This window comes from Molossus molossus, unplaced genomic scaffold, assembly GCF_014108415.1.
Source record: "Molossus molossus isolate mMolMol1 unplaced genomic scaffold, mMolMol1.p scaffold_m16_p_13, whole genome shotgun sequence".
Lineage (NCBI taxonomy): Eukaryota > Metazoa > Chordata > Mammalia > Chiroptera > Molossidae > Molossus > Molossus molossus.
The window spans coordinates 11,868,213-11,889,067 of record NW_023425348.1 but is presented as its reverse complement, the minus strand read 5'-3'; the positions used below and the strand labels follow the sequence as shown (position 1 = coordinate 11,889,067).

The 20,855-nt window shown below is 43.3% G+C and overlaps 1 protein-coding gene across 2 annotated transcripts in view; it reads right to left on the bottom strand.

Moving 5' to 3' along the window:
• Positions 1-949: 949 nt before the first annotated feature.
• The window catches only part of ARCN1 (archain 1), a 29,285-nt gene continuing 9,379 nt past the window's right edge, over positions 950-20,855 (bottom strand). Inside the window, exons 2-10 of one of the 2 annotated variants that reach the window (XM_036258559.1) lie at positions 18,508-18,771; positions 16,687-16,866; positions 16,348-16,553; positions 15,300-15,464; positions 10,890-11,055; positions 8,456-8,603; positions 8,062-8,170; positions 4,797-5,001; positions 950-2,746 (exon numbers count right to left, since the gene is read on the bottom strand). In XM_036258559.1, coding sequence (XP_036114452.1) covers positions 2,657-2,746; positions 4,797-5,001; positions 8,062-8,170; positions 8,456-8,603; positions 10,890-11,055; positions 15,300-15,464; positions 16,348-16,553; positions 16,687-16,866; positions 18,508-18,771 — 1,533 coding nt within the window. In that variant the 3' untranslated portion in view covers positions 950-2,656. The remainder of the gene's footprint in view (positions 2,747-4,796; positions 5,002-8,061; positions 8,171-8,455; positions 8,604-10,889; positions 11,056-15,299; positions 15,465-16,347; positions 16,554-16,686; positions 16,867-18,507; positions 18,772-20,855) is intronic. The other variant, XM_036258560.1, reaches the window with a different exon arrangement.

The following is a 20,855-nucleotide window of genomic DNA, read 5'->3' as shown; positions in this document are numbered from 1 at the left end:
AGACTTTTCAGAAAGGCTGTTCTCTCTCAACCCTGGAAATCTCTCAGATCGTATCCAGTATGAACAATTTTAAATTAACATAGGGCAAGGCTTCTGAGGAGATCGATGCCCAGGTCAACAGAGTTTGGGTTTGTAAGTACTGTGAGTAGTCGGTACAGGTTTGTAAAAAGGAATCCTGACCACAAGGTGTGCTCCTCACCTCCTCTGTGTGGAATCAGTTGAACCAGAGCACAACCAGGCCGCCTACACCTTACAGAGCTCTCAGGCCCAATCATTGTTAGTGCCCCTCACAAGAGGCCAGCAGTGCCCTTCGGCTGCGGAGGGTGCTGCCAGCCAGGGCAGGGCATGGCCTTGGCACGCTCTCACTGGGTCGAGGTGGCTCTCAGCCAGGCCTCATTCCAGCGACATTAGACCAGCTCCTTTCTAGGGGCAAAGTTCAGAATCTTGGCTTTCACCACTAAAATACATACCTTTTCCTTCCTATTGTTCACTGGGGAATAATCTGCTGATCATCGTTTTTTCACGTTAAATAACGAAGCCTTTTCTAGGGGACTTACAACCCCCCCAGAGTGTTCACTCACCCCAGTAACTTCTTACCACTGTCTGTCAGGGAGCAGGCTTCACATCAAACCTGTCATCATTACAGATGAAGCCTCGGTTTCCTGACCCTGCAACTGCCCGACCAAAGTAAGACCAGAGTCCGTGAGCAGCATTTAACTCAAAACCTGCTTGCGAAGCGTGTGCATGTGTGTACGCATGTAAAAACACACAAGGAGACACACCTGTAATGGGAAAAGGCAACGAATACTCTCAGATAGAGATTATTTTCTCTTAAAAAACACACCATGAATTTTTAATCTTAGATCCTATTTCGTTGCTCTGACTCGGCAAACAGACACCACAGTATAAGCCAAGGGTCCAGTAAACACTCATTTTATAATACTCTTTATTTGATTAAAGAATCTGCCTTTTTGTGTACACTGGAATGTTATATTCCCTATGTATTTTACAGGGTTACAAAACATCTCTCATTTTAAATATTACTCCAAAAGTAATTTCAGAAAAAAAAGTTTTTGTAAAACTAAACTTGACTTTTAAAAAATCATATGGACAAACAACTCTCAAACAAAACAGGATTAATAAGATTTCTTGCCTATTTAACTATGACAGATTTCTTGTCCCAGGCACCTTCCTCAAAAAAAAAAAACATGTGGAAACAAGCCAGAGATAAGGACTCTTCCCTGATGCTGCGAAGGGGAAGGGAAAGGCCAGAAACTCCTTTGGCAGACAGTTCCTCCGTGGCCACTGCTGGGGCGCTCTGCCCAGCAAGCCGTGCTCTCCAGCCAGCACAGGGGAGGGAGCCCTCTAGCCCCTGCCTCTCCCCTGCCTGTGGCGCAGCCTGCCCGCGGATCCATGAACCCTGCCGAGTGCAATACTGGGGTGAAAGCCAACGATGGGCTGGCTGCCGGTCTTCTCCACTGAAAAAGTAACGGGCAAGACGGGGCTAGGAAATAACGGCGACATGATGACACTAACAGAAAGACTGGGCGAGGAAAAGGGATCGCAGAGACAGGGACAGACAGGCTGGAAGGAAATGGGAGTACACACCAGCCATCTGACACCACTACAATCAGCTGCCTTTGAAACCCTAAAACCCTGGTGGTGGAAACGGAGTTTCCTTGATCGTTTAGGGCCAATGGAACTGGCACAAGGATTCACTGAACCCACAGCCTCCAAAATCAAAACCTCGTCTCTGCCGGGAAAGGACTGTGACACACACAACAGCCGGAAAGAGGGCGGTGGTGTGGTGGTCTGAGGACTGTGAGTGGAGCACAGAGACCACGAGCTTTTCCGCTGTGGTAGCTGAAGCACTCAACATGTGGAGGCGGGGAGGCCTGGGCAGCACCAGCAGCAGACAGGATTATCTGAGGATGCGGAACCCTAACTGGACACATGGTTCTCCTCCCAGACCCCCAGACGTGGTGGGGCGATGCCGTCTGCAAGCTGCTTCTCAGCGGTCTTCAGCATTCACAGCACTGTTCTGAACTGGAGGGACCAGCCTAGATGGAAGACGACTTGGCAAAGGAGTGGAGAAATGAATGGATATAGGAGAAGAACATGAGACGTCACCTGCACAGTCTGACCCCAAGGCCGGGCGAGATGGCCTTGCCTGAGGACCACCACACGCGACAGCGCGCACGGCGGCCCGGCTCCCGCGGACACGGGGAAGCTGCAGGCGAAGGAAAGGAGTAGGAAAGATTAAAATCTTCTGCAGAGAGAACTTTCAAAAAACTAAGTAAGTATGAAATATAACTATATTTAGGGATTAAAACAGGAGCAGCTTAGGTCGAGGCAGAGATGGTGTTTAACTGGGGGCATTCTCTGGAGAGCTGGCCTTCCTTCTGGCCAGCAAAATCTGCCAAAGAAATCAGCAGCCTTTCCCTTTATGTTTGTGTCATTTCTTTGCCAAAGACTGTCTCTGTGACATGAAACACTGAGGGCAAGTTGAGGGTCCTTGTGTGCCGAGAATCGTGCATTACACTAGGAATAAAAGGGTCTCCAATGGCTTGCAGATTTGGGAAAAAATTCTTCAGCCACTGTTGGCTTCTTCTTTATTAATTTGAAAGTTTTCCTTTTCCGTTTCCTCTTCTTGACATTACAGGACTTCATACTTATCCACTAGAAAAGTGGTTTCTGTAGAAAACCTTACTGGGCTGTTGCCATCTACCTGGGTCACTTTGGTTACCTAGGAAAACAAACAAAGAGTATGGTAAAGCAGGTGCTGACTACATTTCCAGCACACAACAGATCAAATTCCCTAAAAGCAGTACTAAAAGTAACTCAGAAGTGTTAGGAAAAGTCCGATCCCCACTGCAACTCACAGCGTTGCTCTTCCCCATCGACATAGCCAGCCAGCTTTCTGCAGAGAAGACAGCCACTGGGGTTAGGTGTGGAGCAGAGTGATAGTAAGTAAAAGGTCTAGAATGAGTGGCCCTGCCCAGGCCCTGCCACATAAAGTCTATGAAGTTCACAGACATTCTACCAGGATACTCAATTAACGTTTTGACCCAAAATGCAATATTGTAACTACAAAATTGTTTGATTTGCTTTTAAAGTCTAACTAAACTGCTCTATCACACTTATTTTCTAGATATAGCTGGGTCCTTCTAATGAGATCTTGTCTTTTTTTTTTTAATAATAAAAAAATGTCTAGTTTAGCGGCTGGTGTGGCTCAGTGGATTGAGCGCCGTCCCATGGACTGAGAGGTCCTGGTTCAATTCCCAGTCAGGACATATGCCCAGGTTGCAGGCTCTATCCCCAGTAGGGGGCACGCAGGAAGCAGCCGATCAATGTTTCTCTCTCACCTTGATGTTTCTCTCTGTCCCTTCCTCTCTCTCTTAAAAAAAAAAAGTCTAGCCCTGGCTGGTTTGGCTCAGTGGTAAGAGCATTGGCCCACAGACCAGAGTGCAGGTTCGATTCCGGCCAAGGGCACATACCTTGGTTGTAGTTCATCCCTGGCCCTAGTCAGGGTCATGCGGGAAGTAACCAATCGAAATGTCCCTCTCACATTGGTGTTTCTTTCTCTCACTTTATCTGAAGATAAATGGAAAAACATCCTCAGGTGAGGATTGGGGGGGACAGGGAATCTAGTTTAATGAATTACCTGTAACAACGGTGCCTATAATAGCACCAACATAATATTTGAACCACTGACTCGTATTTTCTAATGCGGTATTTATTTATTTATTTTTGTCCTCACCTGAGGACATTTTTCCATTTTTTATTCAGCTAGAGTAGGAGGGAGAGAGAGAGAAACATCGACGTGAAAGGGACACATCGAGTGGCTGCCACCCATACGACCAACCAGGGCCGGGGACAAACTGCAACCGAGGTACATGCCCTTCGCAGGAACTGAACCCGGGTCTCTCTGGACCGCAGGCCGACACGCTAACCGCTGAGCCACACCGGCCAGGGCTCTAGTGCAGTTTTGAGAGAGCTATCACACTGTCCTACTCTTCAAATGGTCCCAAACAGGAAAATGTACCCATTTCTAACTAATGTGCTGAGTTCAACCATGTGCTCCCAATGCTGATGGGGTTGCGCCCTGAGAGGGGAGAGAGAATGTTCTTTGGAATCATCCAACAGGGAACTCTGACCTCCCAGCTCTTCGGAGACAGACTACCTGGGAAGATGAGACAGCGCCAGAAGAAGAGCAGATCAGTTGGAGGGGAATGGACAATATGAACTGGGTCCTTGTAATGCAAATTCAAAAAGTGGAGGCAGAATGAATTAAAACTCCCACATTTCTACTGCTCTGCCAACCTGCAGGTCAGGGTCTGCAATAGAGCTGGCTCGTATCCATTTGTATCAGAATCACTTGGGGGAAGGGGCCAATAATTCTTGCCTTCTAAAAAAAAAACTTTCTCTTTCATTCCTTGGGTTCAAACCAAGTGACAATACAAAAGGTGTTACAAAGCCATGTGTTGGGTGTTTTGAAAATGGATTTTAAAATATATGAGATTTTTTTTACATAGGCAACTAAAAGATATAAACCTCGCACCGCCCATAACTTTTCAATATGTATTTGTATTCAGTGTCCTCGCTTTGCCTGACCTAGAGAGGAAAGCCGAGGTAAAGCAGGTGAGAACCCTGACCAGGACCGTACGAGGAGCCAGCAATGGGATGGGCAGGGGACACCAGCTTCTCTGGTCTCTCGCTCTGACATGAGTCCATGCCCCCTGTCTGGCATTTGTCTTACCACTTTCCCAAATAGGCTCTCTATTAAAATGGGGTACCTGTATGTTACAGTAATTCTTTTTGGAGATGAAGGAGACTTGCACAGGGAAGAAATCGTTGGGCTGCCCAGCAATGCTGAACTCAAGGCTGCCACTCTTATTCTTGGCATCAATCACTGGCAGGCACCACTCCAAGGTATTTCGCCGACTGTCATGCCGATACTCGCCATCGATCTCACCAATGACGGGCGCGCCGACACCAGATCTGTCATGAGAAACGCCGTGGGAAGTTAGTTGTCCAGAGTTGGAAGAACTCGGCCGAGGAAAGCCAGCCCCAAATTTGGTTATGCTCCTCGAATTCCGCCCACTTTTATATAATGCAACAAAAATTAGGTTCTCTGATAACTTCAAGGGTCGAAGCCCTGCACCTTTCCCTCAGCCCTCTGCAGACTCACACCTCTGCCGCCACAGGCGACTGCAGATGCGCCCTGGGCTGCTCCAGCACGTGCACAGATCTGAAGCCTGGAGGGGGTGAGACTGACCATGGGATATATTTCCAAAAATCTGTACCAATCATTTGTTGCCATGTCAAGAAATTTTAATATAATATAGCTCTCTTTACAGGTGACAATGGGAAAGAACAGGTTGACAATAGTGGGAAGAAACTTTAAGCACCATTATGTAGTTAATTAGAATGTAGTGAATGTGGGCCTTTGAGAGAATGTTTTCAAAAGATTTTCAAATGTTTCAAACTTATTGTAGTTGAAGCCAGTAGATTTAGTTGATTTGAAACCTAGTAAGTGGACTTTTGTGTATAAGTGCAAGCACAATGACTTCCTGACAAAATGTGAGCGGGATGGGAGAAAGACATACAGCTGTCTGAATCTGCAAAAGAACTAGTTAGAATGTACTGCGCTCCCCCACACATGGCTGACAGGCAGTGTTACCTGCTCCTACACACTCCAAAGTGACCACCTTTTAGCCACCTGGGACACTCAGTGCTTGTATTCGGGCAGGGTAATTAATGGAGACAAAGAAACTTTAAGGGTAAAATAACATAATGAACTCTTCTCTATCAATTTTATGGCCCCAGTTGTAAATATGTTCTCTCTGCCCTGTTCCAATTCTGATTGTGATCCTGACTTCTAATTGGATTAGTTCTAGAGATTAGGGTAAAATGTCGTCTAAGGGTCTCTTTTGGGGACTATTGAAATATTGAACTAAGACACAGGAAACCACCATAACCACAATTATAGGGTAGATGGAGAGGCCTAAAAATTGTGGCATCCTAAAAATAGTCTAGTAAAGTAAGTCCTAACAAGACAAATCCTGCACCTGTTATCCTGCCCCAAGACCTACAATGGTTTAAGACAGCCATCTACTGTTTTGAAAGACTAACCAAGCTGTGAAGAATAAAATGGTTACCCCGTTAAAGGAGATATTGACAATAAACTTAGTTTTAGAAATGAGGATAGGCCTGGCCAGCGTGGCTCAGCTGGCCAAGTTCTGCTCCACACCTAAGAGGTGCTGGCTATACTCCCAATCAGGGCACAGGCCTGGGTTGCAGGCTCGATTCCCAGTGCAGGAGGCAGCCAATTGATTGATGTTTCTATCTCATTGAAGTTCTATGTCTGTCTCCCTCTCCCTCTCCCTCCCTCTCTCTCTGAAAAAGATCAATAAAACATTTAAAAAGAAAAGGAAGTAAGTCGGGGTCATGCAGGAGTAAACAACTGATATCTCTCCCTCCCTCCCTTTCACTCTATCTAAAAATCAACGAATGCTCGGTGGTTGAGTGTCGACCCCTGCACCAAGAGGTCACCAGTTCGATTCCTGGTCAGGGCACATGCCCAGGTTGTGGGCCTGATCCCCAGTGGGGGGCATGCGGGAGGTGACCAGTCGATGTTCTCTCACGAATGTTTCTATCTCCTCTCCCTTCTTCTCTTTTTCTAAAAAAATCAATGAAAAAAATATCCTCAGGTAAGGATTAACCAAAAAAGAAAAAAAGGAAATAAAAATAACTAAAACCAGACCTCACCATGTAAAGGCCTGAATTATCAAAAAGGGAACAAAACTAAAAATTAAATTAGTACCATTTTAATGCCACAATAACAAAGCAACATAACAGTCAAGATACACTAAAAATAGACTTATTGGGTATTCATAGGGGCAGGGGTTGAAAGGTAGAGGGGAGGAGCTGGGATTCACTGGTAAAGTAACCATAGTGCACACTAACTGGAAATGCTAGGGAGGAGATATACTTAAGGTAAAGGGTATTTCCAGATGAACCTAGTAACACTTCTGGGGGTGACAGACATTTTCATTAGCTTCATTGTAGTCATGGTTTCATAGGTGTTTACATGTCAAAACTTAAACTACATTTTAAATATGTGTCATGTATTTGCATGTCAATCATACCTCACTAAAACAGAAAATTTACTGAAACCAATGTAGATATCATTTTTCAGAAAATATACTCTCATCTTTAGGTGAAAGTTTAGAGAGCAAATGAAAAAGAAAAAGTCAGTCTGACAGACTCAATTTAACAGTTGCAAAACAGAACAGAGAGCGAGCAGTGGCTCCCCCTTCTGGAAACCTTCATCACTGCATGGACACACTGAGGACCAACATCTGCAAATAGCTCTAGCAGGACAACTGGCTGTTTGTCTAGTTTGGTCTTAGAGTCAGCAACTCCACACTCCTTTCAGAGTGCTCAGCTCCAGGCATTATGACAGCTGTATGTACCCTCGTCAGCACCGTCCCAAGCAAGTCATAAAGCATTTCCATCATCCCCAAAAGTCCCCTGTGACCCTTTGCAGGCAAATGCCTCCCTCCCCCCACAAAAAGATTATGTGCCTCTTCTCTACTTCCTAATTTCTGTCCTAAGAGGAATACTGCCTTTTCAGAATGTCATATACATGAAAGCATATAGCATGTAGCCTTTTGTTCTGTCTTCCTTCACAACTGGTCTTGTTAAGAAGCAAAGAGCCCTGGCTGGTTTGGCTCAGCGGTTAGAGCGTCGGCCTGCGGACCAGAGAGACCCGGGTTCGGTTCCGCTAAGGGCGCGTACCTCGGTTGCGGTGTGTCCCGAACCCTGGTTGGTCAGGAGGGTGGCAGCCACTTGATGTGTACCTTTCACATCGATGTTTCTCTCTCTCTCCTTCTCACTCTGAACAAAAAATGGAAGGATGTCCTCGGGTGAGGATTAGAAAAAAAAAAGAAGCAAAGAACTCAGCACAAACAGCCCACTAACTGCTGCCTCCAAACCAAGCTCCAAAGACGAGTCCTATAAACGCAACACGGAACAAGGATGCGGGGCACCACTTACGGGAGTGGGATGGTAATGACCACATCGTTCAGTTCTAAATTATCTTCTTGAAGCTCATATTCTATGTTGACATCACAGCCATTTCCACTCTCGGAGGGCCAGCAATTAACTGAGGAGAGAACAAAGCAGGCACACCAGAACATTAGAAAGGAGTCAAGCTCAGAGGACAAATCAAAGCTGAGCGCTGTGGACCTCACACATCCAAATGCAAACCATTATAAGTAAGTTTTGGCATTAAAGCTACTAAAGAAACAAGGCTAATGACTAAACACACGGACGTCAGCAGGTCACTCCCTCAAGAACAAGGCCGCGTGGCAGTGGAGGGAAGAGCACAGCCAGCTGTTCCCAGCTCTCAGTGCGGCCCAGCTCCACGGGACCGGCCAGCGGCGCTTACTTGTCAGTGGAATAAAAGACTCCTCTGTGGTCTGCAGTCTCCACTTCAGCACCCCTACGTCACTGTTGACTGGGAATGACTTCTCTGGATTCTTCAAGCCAATTAGAGATTCTGCAGTGAAAAGTTTTTTATCTACGTTTGGATGGGTCTGAAATAAAAAGGGAAAGTAAGTTTCTGAGGCTTAGACATAAGACTAAACAAATTCCCTCTGGTCTTCCACGGCTCATAATCAAAACATTTTAAATAGGGTACCTAACAAATTCCAATTTGTTTTTATTTTGAAGAAAAATTTCACATCCTTAAAGATTTTTAAGATTTAAAAAATATTTTAGAAAGTGATTTTAGCCCTGGCCAGTTTGGCTCAGCTATTAGAGGGTTGGCCCAAGAACTGAAGGGTTGTGGGATCAGTTCCGGTCAAGAACACGTACCTGGATTGCGGGTTCAATCCCTGGCTGCGGTCAGGGTCATGTGGGAGGCAACCAATCAATGTGTCTCTCTTACATCACTGTTTCGTTCTCTCTCTTACTCCCTCCCTTCTACTCTCTCTAAAAATCAATGGAAAAATATCTTCGGGTGAAGATTAACAAAAAGTGATTTCAACTCTAAGCCATTTCATTTGTAACTTAAAAGTTAATAATCTTGCAATTAAGGAAGTTAAAGACCTTTAACCAAGTTTTTCCAAAAATAGTTTACAGGTAGCAGCCTCATGGTGGAGTCAAGCTTGCAATTAAAGACTAAGAATTGCCCTGGCCGGCGTGGCTCAGTTGGTTGAGCATCATTCCATGCACCAAAAGGTCACCAGTTCAATTCCCGGTCAGGGCACATGCCTAAGTTGTGGGCCCGATCCCCAGTGGGGGCGTGGAGGAGGCAGCCAATCGATGTCTCTCTCTTTCTCTCTCCCTCCCTCCCTCTCTCTATAAAATCAATGAAGAATAAAGTATTAAAAAAAAAAAAAAAAAAAGACCCAGGGTCACACACTGATCACCTGCCCCTGGCTTTACACTAAAGAGGAAGAAGAGGGAAAAGTTCTGTGGAAAGTTTAGTTGAAATTTTGCTCAGAGCACTAAAGTTGTTCAAACTCAGGCCAAGTAAGATGGGCTAATCTTTTAAAAATAAATATTAGAACAAAAAAAGGAAAAGAAATAATTCTGGGTAACGACCGACATATACTTGAAGAGCCAGCGAAGCTGGTCCTAAACGACAGAAGCTCTGCTCCCAGAAGACAGCTGTGCTTATGGGAAGAGCACGCAGTAGACAGAACAGCTTCCCTGAGAAGGCTGTGTCCCTGTGAGAAGAGATGCCAGTCACCCGCCATCTAAAGCAAATGTGACAAGAACAACTGTAATAATATAAAGAGCATCACATATATATTCAGGTAGGTGAAACATACACACTCATTTTGTAAGGCTTTTATGCAGTTTTCAAATATATCATTAGATACTGCCCTTCAGATAACAAAACAAGCACTGGTAGTTTATACAGTGGCAGAAAGAGCAAATTTAGTATCATAACCTGTTTTAATATAATAGTTCCTTATTAAGTTTAAAGACTTTTGTTTTTTAAAACCGATTTCAAGCAATATCCTCAATGAATTATTTCACTCTTTACATAACATGCAAGTATCTCTCTGCTCCTGTTAGTGAGTAGAAGTCATTTATTAGATTTTTTTTTTTTAATCCTCACCTGAGGACATTTTTCCATTTTTTGTTCAGAGGGAGAGAGAGGGAGAGAGAGAGAGAGAAATATCGATGTGAAAGGGACACATCAAGTGGTCTCCACCCGCACAACCCAACCAGGGCCGGGGACAAACTGCAACTGAGGTACATGCCCTTAGCGGGAACTGAACCTGGGTCTCTCTAGACCGCAGGCCGACGCTCTAACCGCTGAGTCAAACCGGCCAAGCATTTATTAGATTTTTTTTTTTTTATCCTCATCCGAGGACATTTTTCCATCTCTTGTTCAGATAGAATGGGAGGGAGGGAGAGAGAAACATCGACGTGAAAGGGACACATTGAGTGGCTGCCACCTGCACGACCAACCAGGGCCGGCGACAAACTGCAACCGAGGTACGCGCCCTTAGTGGGAACCGAACCTGGGTCTCTCCGGACCGCAGGCCGACACGCTAACTGCTGAGCCAAACTGGTCAGGGCCATTTATTAGATTTTTAAATGACTTTTCCTTCAATTCCAATATTAAAAGGCCATTTTAACACAGCTGCTGTCAATCACTCTCAACCAGCTTGAGAAGAGATTTATTGCCCCACGGCACCCACTGTATGCAATATAATTAACTTCATTCCTATGTGTCCAGAATGTCACTAGTTACACAACTTCAATAATTTTCAGTGTTCTGTGGTTCATATGAGGAACTCCAGTTGGTATGACTGTTGGTAGACAAAAGTCTTAATACTCCCTAATTAAAAGTCTCTACACACCTGTAGCTGTACCCCTTTCTTATCTTCATTTTCCACATGAAGACGAATTCGGCCAAATTTATCATCTGAGATCCTCAGCATGATCATGCCATGCAACTCCATATTCTGTAATCCTCCATCTCGTCCACAGGTTAGAGTGATTTTTTCCTCAATCTTCATGTGCACACTGTAAAGATAAGTAATACATTTGTTCAGAAAGGTAGAAATCAGAACTCCCTTTCTTCAGGATTTAATGGTGGTTAGCCATCCACAGTTTCTTTTAAGGTGCTGCTGCTGTACAGGGTGTGGAAAAGTAGGTTTACAGTTATGAGTACACAAAGCACAGAATTCATTCTTGTAGTATTATTTATTATGTACCATTTTCCATACAAACACCTGTAAACTTACTTTTGCTCCACCCTGTATGTATCAAAATTTAAAGCATTATACCCTTCAATTCAGCATTTCTCATCCTACCTGTGCAAACAATATAGTAAAGTAACTAAAAAACTGTTCATAATAGCAAAAGTTTGGAAACAATTTAAATGTCCATCAAGCACTGGTCAGTTTGGCTCAGCTGTTAGAGCATCAGCCAGCAGACCAGAGAGACCCATTCAGTTCCTGCTAAGGCACGTACGTACCTCAGCTGCAGTTTGTCCCCGGCCCCAATGGGGCCGTGTGGATGACAACCAGTCTCTCTGACATTGATGCCCACCCCCCATCCTCCCGCCCGTTCTATCTGAAGATAAATGCAAAAATGTCCTCGGGTGAGGATAAAAAAATAAATAAAAAATAAATGTCCATCAATAGGGCAGTGCTTAAATACATAAAGGTATATCCACTAAAATGAATATTAGGCAGTTGTGAAAGAAACAGATGACAGCCCGGCTGGTGTAGTTCAGTGGACTGAGTGTACCATGGACTGAGAGGTCCCAGTTCTATTCCCAGTCAGAGAACGTGCCTAGGTTGCGGGCTCAATGCCCAGTGGGGGGTGTGCAGGAGGTGGCTGATTGATGTTTCTATCTCTCTCTCCCTTCCTCTCTCTAAAAAGCCAGTGGAAATATATTTTTTTTAAAAAGCGATGACCAAAGCTTTCATTTGAAAATACTTTCAAATATTAAAATCAGTCCTGGCCAGTTTGGCTCAGTGGTTAGAGCGTCGGCCTGCGGTCCGGAGAGACCCGGGTTCGGTTCCCGCTAAGGGCATGTACCTCGGTTGCAGTTTGTCCCCGGCCCTGGTTGGTTATGCGGGTAGCAGCCACTCGATGTGTCCCTTTACGTCGATGTTTCTCTCTCTCTCTCCCTTCCTCTCTCTCCCTCCCACTCTATCTGTACAAAAAATGGAAAAATATCCTCGGGTGAGGATTAAAAAAAAAAAAAAATTAAAATCATACCAGGAATATATATAGTCTTTTTACCCACTATTAACATTTCATTCATACATGTTTTTTTGGGTTTTTTTGTGGTACATGCCCCTAGCGGAAACCAAACCCGGGACTCTCTGGTCCGCAGGGCAACGCTCAACCACTGAGCCAAACTGGCCAGGGCTCATCCCATTCGTTTTGCCATTTACATACTCTCTCTCTAGAAATACTGGAGTTGCTTTATTTCTGTGAACCATCTAGAGGCAGACAATATGTACATCATGGCCATCCCCCTAAATACTTAGGAGCACATTCTGTAACACGGATATTCTCTCACATAATCATTGTCTTGTTACTAACTTCTCGCATTTATATTGATAAAACACTTTTGTCTAATTGCCATCCACATGCCAATTCTGTCAGCTGACCAGTAATGTCCTTTGAGTAGTACAGGATCCAGTCTAGGGTGAGGCACTGGTTTTGACGTCACCTCTCTATAGCTTCAAATTAAGGCAATTCTTATCTCTAAAATAATAAAGTGAAAAAAGCGACTGGAAAATGTGTCTAGTACGCTACCACTTATGTATAAAAAAGAGAAAAACAGCCCTGGCCGCTTTGGCTCAGCAGTTAGTGTCAGCCCACGGACCAAAGAGTTTTGGGTTTGATTCCAGCCAAGGACACATACCTCAGGCACAACACGATCCCTGGCCCTGGTCAGGGTCATGCGGGTCTCTCTCACATCAATGCCCCCCCCCCGACTCCCACTCTATCTAAAAATCAATGGAAAAAATATCCTCAGGTGAGGATTAAAATAAAACAATAATAATAAAAAATAAAAGAAAAACAGACTATATCCAGTATTTTTATTCATCTATATAAAGTCTATTCCCCTCAGAAGGATACACAGAAAAAAACCTAGTTAATACTAGTTGCTTCCAAAAACAGAAATTTGCTTGGCTGGGTAGAAGAAAGACTTACTGTAATACCTTTGAATCTTTTGAATTTTTAACTCTATATAGAAAAAGTAAGTAAAGAAAAAGTGCTGCTGCTACGGCAATCATCAGTACAGGCTATCCATGCTCCTTACTAAACTGCCTTCGGCTGGGTGAGCTGCAGAGGCTACACAGAATGTTGACATCCAATTTTGCTCTGTTCCAACCTGGGTTCCCAGAAACAAAGGACAGAGACGCAAGACCACAAAGGGCTGAACTGTAGGACAGTGTGGGTCCCACTCAGCTTCACGAGGGCCTGCCCCACACTCGAGGAGTGCCCATCACGGGGGCCTGCCCCACACTCAAGGAGTGCCCCATCACGTGGAAGTCTCAGCACTCTCACATGTGATGGTTCCCAACATCTTTCTACAATAGTGTCAAGCCTCTGTTTCACTTGAAGCAACCACTAGGTATAGCACAGAAGCTTTAGTGATTTAAAAGATTATCCCGAACCCTGGCCGGCATGGGTCAGTGGTTGGAGCATTGGCCTAAGCACCAAAGGCCTGTAAGTTTGATTCCTGGCCCCAGATGGAGCTCGTGTGGCAGGTGATCAATGTGTCTCTCTCACATCGATGTTTGTCTTTCTCTCTCTCAAAAACAAAATCAATGGAAAAATATCCTTGGGTGAGGATTAACAAAAAAATAAATAGAAGCTGTATCCTGATGTAACCCTGTTCATTTCACACAGAACAGAACAAAAATACTCCTTTTATGCACACCTGATAAGTTATCCTCCCAGACTCATCTTTTGTTTGCCCTCAAAACCACTGGCAACAGTAGGTCTGGGCTTCAAGACAAGAAATCTGAGTTATGAATATGTAAACTTGACAACCATCACTTAAAAACGTTACCAACCAGTATCACAGTCCTGAAATAAGAAACAAATCAAAATATTCTACACAGACCCTGGTCAGGTAGTTCAGATGGTCAGAGCATCATTCCAACACACCAAGGTTGCAGATTTGATTCCTGGTCAGGACACATACAAGAATCAACTAATGAATATATAAATAAGTGGAACAAAAAATCGATGTCTCTCTCAAAAGAATAAAAAAAGAAATTAAAAAAAATTCTATACTGGGCTCCACTACTTAAAAGGCAAAAAGTAATACGTAAATTTTGTGTTAAAGATATTTATAAATTTTGTGTTAAAGACTGTTTCTCCTGAAAGTTTAATTAGGAAAAGACATGCCAAACACAGTGCAGTGATCATCACAGCTTTAGCTTCTAATTCAAGTCCAATTTAAGATGCAAGGCAACATGCTAGGCATGAATACAAGTTATTTTTCATTTAGTCAATACACAGAGTTGATAAAAAATAGATGGCTCAGAACCCCTAATCATGGCTAAAATAAATAATTTTAAGAAGACTTCATGTTTTCCGGCTGGTGTGGCTCAGTGGTTGAGCGTCGACCCATGCACCGGGAGGTTGCTGGTTTGATTCCAGGTCAGGACACATGCCCAGGTTTTGGGCCCGATTCCCAGTGAAGGGCATGCAGGAGGTGGCCAATCGATGTTCTCTCTCATCAATGCTTCTATCTCTCTCTCCCTCTCCCTTCCTCTCTAAGATCAATAAAGGAAAAAAAAAACAAAAAACCCGATTTCATGTTAATAACCTAGAATCTACTCTACGTAAGTCCTTTAAATCTAGTAAAATTAAAAGACACAGAGATTTTATAGTGCATTGAAATAAAACATTTTAGCCCTGGCTGGTTTGGCTCAGCGGTTAGAGCGTCGGCCTGCAGACCAGAGAGTCCCGGGTTCGGTTTCCACTAGGGGCACGTACCAAAAACAAAAACAAAAAATAAATAAATAAAAAATTTTAGCCCAGCCAGTGTGGCTCAGTGGTTAAGCATCAACTCATGCACCAAAAGTTCATCGGTTCAATTCCTGATCAGGGCACATGCCCAAGTTGTGGGCCTGATCCCTAGTGGAGGGCACGCAGGAGGCAGCCAATCAATGTTCTCTCTCATTGATGTTTCTCTCTCTCTCTCCCTTCCTCTCTCTGACATCAATAAAGGAAAAAAAAAATTTAAACATCATGTGGTTGTTCTTGCTGAAAAGGTCACTACTTACCTTTCCATGTTAATGGGTGGAACATACACTTTGGTGGCTTCAGAGGTACGCTTGCCCATACTGGAGGATATGATAGTTTCACCTTCAGATTTCAATTTGTCCACAAAGTTATCTACTTCCTTTCCTTTGGCTCCAAGTTTCAAAGCCTTGCTGGGGCCTGAAGGCCTAAGTGGAAGAATATAAAATAAGAAAAAATACACACAATTTAAAATAAAAAACAAAACACACATTAATAACTCTATCTCTGAAGCTTTCCCTGGAGCTGTTCATTAAGAGGAGTGTGAAGACCTCAAGGAAAAGGCAAGTGCCCTAGTCGTTAGTAGTAGACATTCTCTACCCACACTGGCAGCTGAGTCACTATCACCACGTAAGCTTCAAGAACCCAAAGACCAAAACTATACTTTTCTAAGCATGCATGATCTGATTAAAACTTTGGCCCTGGCCAGTTTGGCTCAGCGGTTAGAGTGTCGACCTGCGGTCCGGAGAGACCCGGGTTCGGTTCCCGCTAAGGGCACGTACTTCGGTTGCAGTTTGTCCCCGGCCCTGGTTGGTCGTGCGGGTGGCAGCCACTCGATGTGTCCCTTCACGTCGATGTTTCCCTCTCTCTCTCCCTTCCTCTTTCTCCCTCCCACTCTATCTGTACAAAAAATGGAAAAATATCCTCGGGTGAGGATAAAAAAAAAAAAAAAAAAAACTTTGTATCGTCCATCCAGATAAATACACCTATGTACAAACAAACTTTTACATATAATTTCAGGTAGTCACGGATCAAAAACCTTAAATTTCCCTCCTCTCCCAAAATAGGGCAATCCTCACAAAAAATTGAGGTCATGGTATAATTTATAAAAGAACTCTGTTTTACACAAAAAGAAAAAAACCACATTCACATTTCTCCTTTATCCCCATGTGACCAAATTCAATATCACATCTTACTCCATATCAAGTCACTCATTATTTACAGTTTGCCTAAAACTCAAGTATCACTCCAAAAAGACACACAGAGCCTTCACCTGCCCTTCTGGGCTGCTGGGGAGACACTGGATCATACCTGGGTGGTGCAGGCGCCACTTTGGGTTTGTCCGTCTCAATGATGGTCTCTGTGATCATGGCAGCTGTGCTGCCTCCAGAGACTGCAGAACTTCCAAATCCCCCGAATCCCGGTGCTTTTTTGCCCTGTCTCTCTGCATCTCTTCGGGCCTGTTGTAATTCCTTTGCTTTACGCCGCATCTCAGCCTTGGCTTCACGTTCCTGAGTCTACAAAAAGAGACATACATACATGGATGTGGCTTTCAGTGCAGTCTACACTAGCAAATACAAACAGGAAAGTAGGTGGTGAAGCCTAAAAGAAAACGTTCAAACCAGCAGGCCCCGAGAAGAAGCTATTTACCTCTCTGACTGCTCTGAACACCTTCTCCTCGTGAGAATCCATTTCTGTGAAGGTTCTGATCTGTGCCAAATTAACATTCTCCCGGTATCCCAGGGCAACAATTTCATCAAAAGCAAAAATCAAATCAAAACAGTGATCAGATATTTCATTCTCCTCTAAGGCTCGGCAATATTCAGGGATCTAATCATAGACAGCAATGGAAAAGAAAGATTATCAGCAGTTTTGTCTTTCAAGTCTTATTTTTAAATTACACAAACTTCAGTAAACCTGAATCCTTTATTAGCTCCCTCTACAGGACTTTAAGCAAGACTCTGGCATAAAGTCTTCATGTGTGTCTATAACAATGTCTTTGTGTGTGTGTGCTTCAAAAAGTTCTTTCATAATTGATGTTTTATTGATTGTTTTGAGGATAAATTCAAACATTTCCATTTGTATACATTTCTTAACATATGTACCAAAAACCTAAAAATTTATGTAGTTGGGATTATTTTCTAAACAGTTATTCCAGTGACTTCCCAGCTTAAAAATTAGAGGCTAATTTTCCTTAGAGTAGCAAGGACTGGAATCTTCAAATGTTGATACGCTGTTTAAGTCCCACTAGTCACAATTTAACATCACACATACTACATAATCACATTTTCAATCTGTCACAGCACATTAACAACGTTCCTAGGAAAACTGGGCTACCACTCCAAAGATGTCAGAGTGTACAACATTCTGACAGGGAGGGCCAAGACTAAGGAGTGGTTTTCTTTAGACACAGTCGTACCAAAAACATGGGAATAGAATTTAAAATGTTTAAGACATATTAAATGCACGACTGACCCCCAAAATTTCATTTAGTGCTCTTTGTATTATGAAAACTACCCCCCATCTATGGAATGTTAAGCTGACACTCAAGACAATCAAAGTCTCTCATATTCGATATACCACTATTTTCTGTTTGCACCAAAAAATAAACAACCAGCAAATGATTTCACCTCTTTAAAAAAGCATTTACACTTTAAAAATTGGGATGAGGTGGAATTCCCTCCTTCTTAAAAATGTTTCTAGAGCTACAAAAAAACTTGCATTTACAAAATAGTTGATAAAAATATTCCTTTGGATTGTGCAAGGGAGACGGGGAGCCCCGAGGAGACAGGGGAGGTGATATTCATCAGACTCGGCCTTTTCTCTCCTGCTTCATCCGAGGCTGGACTCTCCGTTTTCAGGGCTCCTCTTCCCCAGGTGGGCCTCTCTAGGTTCCTGGGAGCCACTTCAGCCAGCCTGTTTCCCTCTGCTTCTCCTTTGCCTTTCGTTTGCACTTTTTTGTCTGTAGATGTATCCTTTCCTGCCGCCTTTTTGGTTTCATTTCCACTTTTGTAGGAGTAGGCTTAGCTGATCGAGCTCACCGGCCTCCTTTTGGGCTCCTCCTTTGCCGCCCCTCAGCAGAGCTGACTTTCCTCTTGGGCATTGTGGTGGCTGGGCCACGGTCTTCAGAGAGCCTCTGCAAACCTGGGCTACCTAGCCACTGCCCTAAGTCTTATCTAAAGTACGTTATCCAAGAATTCAGCCAAACAAGTGTCGGAACCACAAAGGCAGATTAAAGTAGCCACTTAAGAACTATGAAAGGAAAGGGAAGGTTCCCATACTCTCTTCTGGGATACTTCTAGCCTACGAGGATACCCAGTAAACATTTGTTGAATGAATCAAGAGCTGCTGGGGTGGGGAGAAGGAGCATGGGGCATGCAAACTGATAAGCATCAGCTGCTTCGGGTAAACATAGTTTCACACAGAAAATTTAAAGCAAAAGACTGTAACCTACTATTATAGGGCTCTTACCACTCTTGAGAAGAGCCTTAGGGTCTCCAGATCTTCTAAGATGTTACTGTTTTTGGTAGTGATCAGTACCATGTACAGTTTCTCCATAGGCTGGTAGACATATCTCACACTTTCTGTTTCAACAAACGTATGTTGTTTTCCAGTGTTCATGAGCTTTGGAAAAGCTGCTAACAAGCCCTCAATCCGAGTTCGGGTCATCTCCACAAACTGCCGAGAAACAATGGCCTTCCCTGCTTTGGTGCACACCGCTGCCGCCAACAGCACCTGCCAGGGGCACACGGACAAACGAGCTGATTCAGCACTTCTTCACAGCTGTGCTCTCAACATTCCCAGGTCTTCCACAGAATTACACACTTAGTTAGTTAGTGACACCACCACTATGAGAATGACTTTCGAACTCTACTTCGTTATTCTTTTAATTATAGTATGTAATTCGTAAGACAAACTAACATAGAAGAAAATGAAGGTATTATTCCTACTTTTCAATAACATACCTAAAGCAAACTTAATAAAGAAACCATTTTTTTCCAAATCTATATATACATGTGCCTCAGCAGTTACAGCATCAGCCTGCAGACCAAAGAGACGTGGGTTCAATTCCAGTCAAGGGCAAGTACCTCGACTGCGGCTTGGTCCCTGGGCCCTGGTTGGGGTCCTGCGGGAGGAAACCAGTCCATGTGTCTCTCTCACATGGATGTTTCTCTCTCTCTCTCTCTCCCTCCCACTCTATCTGAAGATAAATGGAAAAACATCCTCAGGTGAGGATTAAAAAGAAAAAGAACCAATGAATGCATAAATAAGTGGAACAACAAATCGATGTTTCTCCCTTCCTCCCTCTAAAACAAACAAACAAAAAAACAGTTTAAACTTTTTCTAAGAGATTTCCACAGCCAAAACAGAGGTCTGATCACACAGATAGAAGGTTTTTAAGAGAGCCCAGCAAGTGTGGCTCAGTGGTTGAGCGTTGATCCATGCACCAAGAGGTTGCAGGTTCGATTGCTGATCACAGCACATGCCCGGGTTGCAGGCTCGGTCCCCAACAGGGGATGTGCAGGAGGCAGATGATCGATGGTTCTCTCTCACATCAATGTTTCTTTCTCTTTTTCCTTCTCTCTAAAAATCAATAAAATTAAAAATAAATATAAATAAATAGAGGTTTTTAAGAAGACCCTGACCTTTGCTTTCATTTTTACCTAGAACATGGAACCAATCTAGCGAGTTTAAAATTAATTCTTGTTCTTTGATTAACTCTCCCATACCACACCATACTACCTCCGGATATGTAAACAACCTGTAAAATGAAAATGAAACGGCTCGATGTTTCACACGGTTTGACACTGGGCAATGATCAAGACCAACAGCCTGTTTTTCAGAGTCTGGCATTTCATTAAACAAAACAAATGAAGCATCAAAGGAAGATGAGAAGACTTCTAATGCCATTAGTAAGGGGATAAGGGAGTAAGAAAGTACAATGTTTACAGTCTTCTCAGTGAGGGAACCCAAGAATTCACAAGTACAAGTAACAAAAAAACTATTTACACATTCTGGAAGAAGCTTTAATGCTAGGATACGACCACTGAAATGTCAACATGCTACTGGTGAGGCTTCTCAGCTTTACAGAAACCTGTCTTACACAGGTGAAGAGCTTGAATAAAAAACAAGTTAATTATTTCAAAGAAATATTCTCATAGTTGCAATACATTAGTACAGTTTTATAATAATCAAAGGAGAACAAAATGTCCTTATCCATCAGTTAAGAGTATTTGGGAAATAATTACCATCATACGTATTTCCAAGCAGCTAAGCAAAAACAATTTACATTAGAAAAGTGTTTGATTTATATCTTGTATAAATAATTTCCCTCTATGAAATAGATATTTATTTTTACTGATTGATTTGCCTCCAGTGAACATGGAGCAGATTTTCTCAGGTGAAGTCTCAAGAGATAATGCTATCAATTGCTCTATTTCCCAATAACAACTGGAAATAAGCATGGTTTTTGTTTGGTTGGTTGGTTAACATTCACCTAAGGATATTTTCCATTGATTTTTAGATAGAGTGGAAGGGAAGGAGGGAGAGAGCAAAACACTGATGTGAGAGAGACACATTGATTGGTTGCCTCCTGCAAACCAGGGCCGAGGATCAAACCTGCAACCCCCAGGTATGTGTCCTTGATCAGGAATTGAACCTGAGACCCTTTGGTCCACTCTAACTGCTGAGCCAAACCAGCCAGGACAGAAATAAGCAGATTTAAGGGAGTAATATGATTCTGTTTGTTTCTGATTCTATCTACATTGAAACTTACTTTAATTATCCCAACTTAAAATTACTTTTATGTCGTATAAAAT